The sequence below is a fragment of the Solenopsis invicta genome, chromosome 1 (assembly GCF_016802725.1).
Source record: "Solenopsis invicta isolate M01_SB chromosome 1, UNIL_Sinv_3.0, whole genome shotgun sequence".
Lineage (NCBI taxonomy): Eukaryota > Metazoa > Arthropoda > Insecta > Hymenoptera > Formicidae > Solenopsis > Solenopsis invicta.
This window is the reverse complement of record NC_052664.1, coordinates 10,222,449-10,229,980: the sequence shown is the minus strand read 5'-3', so window position 1 is coordinate 10,229,980 and position 7,532 is coordinate 10,222,449. Positions and strand designations below refer to the sequence as shown.

At 26.8% G+C, this 7,532-nt stretch overlaps 1 protein-coding gene across 1 annotated transcript; it reads right to left on the bottom strand.

The window, feature by feature from the left end:
• Positions 1–540: 540 nt before the first annotated feature.
• LOC105204173 lies at positions 541–4,547 on the bottom strand. Its single transcript, XM_039449846.1, has 11 exons — positions 4,478–4,547; positions 4,286–4,320; positions 3,679–3,889; positions 3,124–3,302; positions 2,888–3,033; positions 2,729–2,795; positions 2,431–2,593; positions 2,173–2,357; positions 1,846–1,978; positions 1,463–1,599; positions 541–1,163 (listed from the first exon to the last, which is right to left on the bottom strand). The coding sequence occupies exons 1-11, from the start codon at positions 4,545–4,547 to the stop codon at positions 822–824; spliced, it is 1,668 nt and encodes a 555-aa protein (XP_039305780.1). The 3' UTR covers positions 541–821.
• Positions 4,548–7,532: the final 2,985 nt, after the last annotated feature.

Below are 7,532 nucleotides of genomic sequence, written 5' to 3'. Positions count from 1 at the left end.
AAGGCAATCATTAAAAAAAAGTTTTTGAATATCTTGATAAAGATTTTGAACATGATTTCTAGGAAGACCATAATTAGACAGAAGTTTCGCAAAAAAAGAAGCAACTTTATCAATAGTACGATTTTGTGGGTCAGAATTATGATTCAATAAACAATTAAATTCTGATAAATCAAAGTTACAAGTTTCTACGAAATTATCATTCTCGAAATCAAGATGAAGATCGTCTATATAATTAATATTTTGTTCAATAACGTTATTATCTTTATTTATAGACTTTTGCGATTTCGGAATATTATGATATAAAATTAAATGTCTTTTTAACGATTCAAAAGTATCGAATTTTCTTTTCGGACAATTATTTTCAACACATTTATATATTTTTACTTCTTTATGTTTATATTCATAATGTATATGTAAAACTTTAATATTTTCAAATTCTTCTTTACATATAAAACAAATAGGCATTTTGTCAGTTTTAAAAAATTAAAATTAAAAAATTCAGATTTTTTTGCTAAATAATTAAAGTGTTGACTTGGTTAATGTAATCAATTTTAATCAAAATTTAAATATTTTTTAATAAAACATCGACTTCTGTATTACAGAATTTATAGTATTATTACAGTCTTTTTTCATTGGAACTACAATATTCAAAATAAACATAAATATTTGAATCAAACTTGTAAAAGAAATAAAGGACATTCTTTGAGAAAAAATTTTAAAGAAATTTCTCTAAATCAAATGAAATAAAAATGAAAACGTTTTATAACTATACTAATGACAAATGTAATAAAATACATTTTATGTAATAAAAGACGCGTTTTTCATAAGGAAAAAATCTCATATTCCTTAACCAAAGTACTAACAGCACTAAATTTCTTATCATATTTTGTATTAATACCGTAGATACCTTTCTGTAGAAAAAGAAAAACTTGTTCACATTCTTTAGGATATTCAGCATGCAAACTGTGAATACATTTGAAAGCTATATCTATAGCTTTTAACGGTGTTTCCACTTCGTAGCGTATTGTATCAACAATGACAAAGCTACGCCTTTTGTCAGTTTCTGATGAGCCTATAATGACAGCTTGTGGTTGCAATGTCAATTTGAAAATATTTAACTTCTCTCTTCTTTCTTGGATTTTAGTGTTTAAATCGCCATATGTCTAAGAAACAAAATTAAAAAAATTTATTATAATATGTATAAAATTGAACAAATAATATTAAATAATAATTATATAATATTATATAACATTTCTATAAAATATAATTTAGGAATAATTTCTATTTACTGCGCTGGACTCTTCTTATTTTTTTATATATAACTTTTTTTATATAAAATATTAAAAATAAGTAAATATATTAAAATATTATTATTAAATGTCAAAAAATTATGTGGGTGCGAAATCTATAAATAACTAATTAAATCTTTAATACTGTAAAAATTACAATAAAGTTTTCATACCTCCATTTCCCATAAAAATGCTTCTCGTCTTTCACATAACGATGGTCGCCAATTACAACCTCTTCCTTTTCCGACAACTGCGGTATATATCGGAAAGAGAGAAGGTAGTCGCAGCAAAAGCTGTATTGTTTTTTTTTCTATAAAAAGCAATAATTTTAGAAATTAATTAGATTAAAAATTTATTAAATATTGTGAAGAAAATATGAAAAATATTTGTATTAGATTATTATTTAATTACAAAGGATATTTTTCACAATTGCTACAATTGTGTGTATGACGTAAATGTATAGTAATAAAAAAATAAGGTATATAAATACAATAATAGAAATGGTAAAGGATTAAGTTTATTATAATAAATTTTAGCGCACGCGTATTTGTCGTACCTGGATTTGAAGCTGCTTTGAATTTAGGTTCTATTTTAGTTAATTTTTTTTCTATGAAACATGATAATTTAGCCCATTCCGCATATAGTTTCATATGTGCATCAGGATATAATTCCTCAAAATCCTTTTCCAACTAAAATAAAAAAAAATTAGGTTGACATGAATAATCAAATAAAATTATTGCTTAAAAAAAAAAAGAATAATTTGTGATAATAAATATTAAATAATACTTAAAACTTGTACAAAATTTTAACACAAAAAAATTATAATATGAAATAAATATCAATTAATGAAAAAACCTAAAGATAATTATTTTTATACTCTTACTAAAGTATATCCCTGAGATGCTTCTAAAGCAGAATAAAGTCTAATGTAGTCTTGGATACTTTGATTATCGGATCGTAAAGATTTTAGTCTTATTTTTGATGTTTTCTCCCATAATTGAGTTACTTTAATCCACGGTGTATCATTGTTTTGCAACCACAAAATATATTGCTCATAATCCGTGTCACCTACAAATAAAAGCAAATATGAATTGTTTAAAATGTTTTTAAATCATGTTTGAACATTATTTAAGAAACATGCCTTCAAAACAATCGTCTGTTTCTTCTCTTTCTTGCTCCTTTTTTATTTGCACAATAGCTCCAGATTTGATTAAGTTTCTTCTTATAGTTTGAAATTTGATCAAAATTTTACCTCTTCCAACACTTTTACCTTTTTTATTTTTTTCTCTAAGTATCCAAGTATCCTATAACAAAATAAAAATATTTTTATTTAAATATTTAAATATAAACATTTAAATATAATTCATACATAAAAAGAAATATAAATTATTTCTTTAAACAATAGAATTTTGTATTATTGTACATTTAAAATGACTAACCTTTTCTTCTTTAGGAAATAAATTAATTATTTTTTCAGCAATAAACTCTGCACGTTCAGAAGTAACTCTATAATAATACAAAAAAGGCGTATTTTTTATACATTTTTAAAAATATATGTAATTAATCTTATAATAATAGTAAGAAAATATTATAATAACCGAGCATTTAAATTATCTTTTAGTTCATGATGCACAATAATATCAGCCAAAATGTTTCGATGCTTTTCATCTAATTCCCCTTGGAATTGATATGCAGATAAAACGGAGTGACCTTTCACTGAATTTTTTAAAATACGTTCTAAATCCTAAAATTAATTATTTATATTTAATTCTATTTTACATTACAATAATTTTTATAAATAATTAATATAAAAACTTTTAGAATATATACATACATAATTATTATCAGTTGAACAATCAGTTCTTTTTGTTTCTTCTTTAAATATTGAAATTTTATTTTCTAATTTATTGGCTTGTAATTCGTCCGAATTTGTATATTCTTGGCTTTTAAAAAAACTGAGTTTTTGTTTTTTTTGGGGTGTTTCTCCAATTTCATTAAATGTTAGCCCTTTATCTACAAAAAAAATTTGAATTAATAATTTAAATACATATCTACATCTACGCACATATACATATAAGATATATCTTTTTAAATTGCACTTTATAAGTAATCAACATATTAGCTCTTTGAAATTATTATTAATGTATACTTATATATGTGTGTGTGTGTGTGTGTGTGTGTGTGTGTGTGTGTGTGTGTGTGTGTGTGTGTGTGTGGGTGTGACTTGAATTGTGAATATGATATTATAATTATTCTATTACTCAGTTTATTTTGCTAAGTTATAATATAACTTACAAGCAAAATTAACTCAGTAAATGTATTGAAATATTAATTATAATGTGATATTACAATTCGAGTTAAATTATAATAATTATTATTTAATTTTTACCTTCATTTTCCTTTTCGTCTTCTACAAGTAATATTTTTACTTCTTTGTCAGAAAAGATCCAATCATTATCACTTGCTATCGGAGAAGCAATTAATGCATCTGCAGTGTTACTGTCGACTATATTAACAATATTTTCAACTTTAGAGTTATGTATGACATTGTTTGTAACATTTTTATTTGTGTCAATTACGAGTTGCTCATCTTGTGTTTCCTTAAAATTATAAATTTATTAAAATTAAGAAAATATTCAATATAATATTTTAAAATATTAAGAAGTAAATTTATATTTATAATTTCCCCATTTTCTTACTTTTGTTTTTTTAATCAAAAAATTTTTCAATTTTTCCCGGAAAATAATTTGTGTACCAATTTTTGGTATTAATCTTTTAATATCTTCATTATTTAAATATTGAAGAATATCTATTGTGATTTCATTCCCTGCACAGATTTTTAATAAATTGTTATTGAAGATTTAAAATATATTAAACATTGAAGCATAAATAAAATAAATAGTAAATATCATCCTCCTCATAACCATAAATGTGCAAATTTTTTTGTGCTTCTTGATTTAATATTTTTAGAGCTTTTATAGTTAAAACTACAATACTTTAGATCTTAGGTGGTATCCTAGACTCAAAAGCTCTGTACATACAAAATAAAGTAACAGGAAAGAAATTTTTTAAAGAAAAACGAGATTGAAGAAAATGGCAAATTCATTGTTTTGTTATAAGGGGAACGATATAATAGATAAAAATAGATTATAACCTAACCTATATAACCTAACTAATAACTTACTTACTTTCGAATTCTGTGATTATTTCTTCAGGAAGACACCATTGTTCCAGGAGATCTCGTAATATTTTACACATGTTTTACAAATATCACGAAAAATACTGCACGTAAAATACACAATTTTCACATTAACTAGGACAAGAAAGGACGAAATGCACGTATCGTGTATGTTTGGGCACTATTTTCTGTACGGTATGTCTTGGTATGTTCTATCGTTAACCTTACAGCACAAATAATAAACGCGTGATGGCCATGATGCTACAGAGATGCGACAACAGTGAAAGGCGTGGTGCGAAAGGATAACAACTTCTGAGTTGACTATCGCGTCGCCTATGAATTGACTATCGCGTCGCCTTTGCCACGCAATAGCATTGTCGCGTCTTATGTATTTATAGCAAAACTGAATTAAGTTTATGAACATGCTGAAAAATGCTATCAGATATAATTTCTTTGCTAAACCAACAAATCTATTTAGTTATAAATACAAAATTTATGTAGCAAATTATAGCTTTGCTGACGCAACAAATCCATTTTTTTCCGTGTACACTTGTAAAATATGCCAGGATCTGGAAACCTTTATCCCATACATTCATTAGTCCCTGCTGACCCTGAAGAATACCTAGTTACTTGCGTTGTTGAAACAAGATACTTTTATGATCATAACAATCGTCAGGCTCTTATTTGCGAGACATGCGCGCGCAATTATCAAAGTTGTATGCACGGAAAATGTCCTATGCACACAGGTAAATTCTGTAAGATAAAAGAAGTCAGGCATGGATTCATGAATGGAACTTTAGCACTTGACCACTGTAAATAGTACGAAGGATCGTTTGCTAAAACCCAACCGATAGCTTCGTGTCGTTTTGTTCCCTGGCATATCGGAACGTGTTAAATATTCTAGAAATTAGAGGAATCAGTCATGAACATATTACCTTACTTGTATATAATCATCACCATCGAACTTTGAGATTTGTATCACGCGAACCAGCTGTTTAAAATTTAGTCAACATTGTTAATGCATCACTCATTAACAATGCCGGGATCTAACCCACACTTGAACCCATTCGAAGATATTCTCGATTCTGTAGACCAATATGTTGTGTCCTGCATCAAAACTGCAGGATATTTATGTCAAAGATTCCCTGAGAATCTATACAAATGCGAAAACTGCAAAGATCCGTCAAATACAGTATTTATACACGGACATGGGTTCGCTGAAGGCACCCATTACTCTTTCAATTGCACGAAATGTAAGAAATCATTAATAAGGACGAGACCAATACTAAGTTGTTCAAGTTGTTTGGCCGCACGCGAACGCTCTCTCAGGAAACTTGAAATGCGTGGTATAATTCGTAGAAAATATCAAAAAGATCATATTTGACGTCCTTAACAATGATTTTACTCACTTAGAATACTTACAACCGCCGACCTACGAGATTCGCCGTGGTGTAAGTCTGATGCGATTGCGCTACGAGCGCCGTCGAAACCAATTTCGTCAAAACGTGTCCTAGTAAAAGGCTCAATATACCAATACCGTTTATGACATTTTATAAATTACGCAAACCTTCTGTTCTTACACATATATCATTTTATGTTCAGTATATTCTAATTATGTTGAAGCACACAAAGCTACATATATAAGATTTAGACATGTATACACATATAACCGATTATATTAACTTTAGGCGTATACTATTATCCATATATCGTTTACATTATATAATTATTTTTAACCGAATTTCTATATCGTTCTTCTATATTAACCTTTGCACTAAAGCCAGTCACGTAGAATTATCGACCCTAAAAATTAGAATAAGTATATGTAAGAAACATAACGCAAAACATATTATGTCATCATATCCGTTTGCTTGCTGTTATTAATATTATCATATTATATTCAGTCTTTAAAATAATAAGGAAAAGCCAAATACAAAATAACACAAAATGCTAGTTTCTACATCAGTCAAAAACAACAAACGAAATTGTACTCCTTTTACTTTGCATACTACAACATGTTAATCCATATCACTAATTCTATTTCCACAACGTATATACATAAGTATTGATATTCGAGGTTCAAACGCACATAACCATATATAAGTATACTTTACTATTATCAATAATTATATACAAGTTTTTATTGATATTACATTAATCGTATCAGCAATATTGATCAAAGAAAAGAGAGAGGAAAATACACAAAAACGTTTTATATTCTTATAACCATAATGTTTTACTTAATATTGAATAAATTACATTATTAATCAACATATATACTTATGAAATAAAACAGATGGAATTGTTCTTTGTTACATTGCGATAAATATAAGGATGCACTATACTTAGATAACAGTCTATATTGACATAATTATCGTATGTCAGTTCTATGCATATAACTTTTGAAAAACAAAAAAAAAACAACAAAATATGTTAACTAACCTTATGCAAATGTCGTTTCATCTTACAATAAGTATCAGGAACATACAATTACATTATAAATCACGCAGAATTATTCATTTTAGAATTAAGAACGTAGTAAGCGCACTATTTTTGTTCTCAACCAGTAACATACAGCTTATACACTCAAATATATACCGCATTATCAATATTATATCTACTTACTAAAGTTTTGAGACGCATATTACAACTTGCACGCAGCATAAATTACTAATCTTGAATCATATAATTATATTATTGCTTTTCGTACCGTTATCTCCCAGAAGTTACGCAAAATTGAGTTAAGACTTAGATATAAGCAAAATACAGCTACATACATACTCTATCTGCACCATTATCATTCGGAGATTGATATATACAAATATATTTAATCATATAACGAGAAAATAATAACAAAAAATACAAAATCAAGAAAATTGTTTCATGCCTATAGCTAAAGAATTAAGTAAATAAGTTAGATATAAGTGTATATATCTTATGAACGTTACAAGTTAATGCTGCATAAGATTTGCAATGAATTGTCTAGATTAAATAATGTGAAATATAAATTAAATAAACTCTTAGAGGCAGCAAATTTGTGCAGTGATAGCTTTGGTAATTAGGCC

Excerpts from the sequence above, each read along its gene's own strand:
- LOC105204173 (XM_039449846.1), bottom strand. The coding sequence starts at position 4,547 with ATGTGTAAAATATTACGAGATCTCCTGGAACAATGGTGTCTTCCTGAA. Across the intron at positions 3,303-3,678 it reads AGACGAAAAGGAAAATGAAG|ATAAAGGGCTAACATTTAAT; the intron begins GTAAAAATTAAA and ends TTTTTTTTGTAG. Across the intron at positions 2,796-2,887 it reads AAAGATAATTTAAATGCTCG|AGTTACTTCTGAACGTGCAG; the intron begins GTTATTATAATA and ends GTATTATTATAG.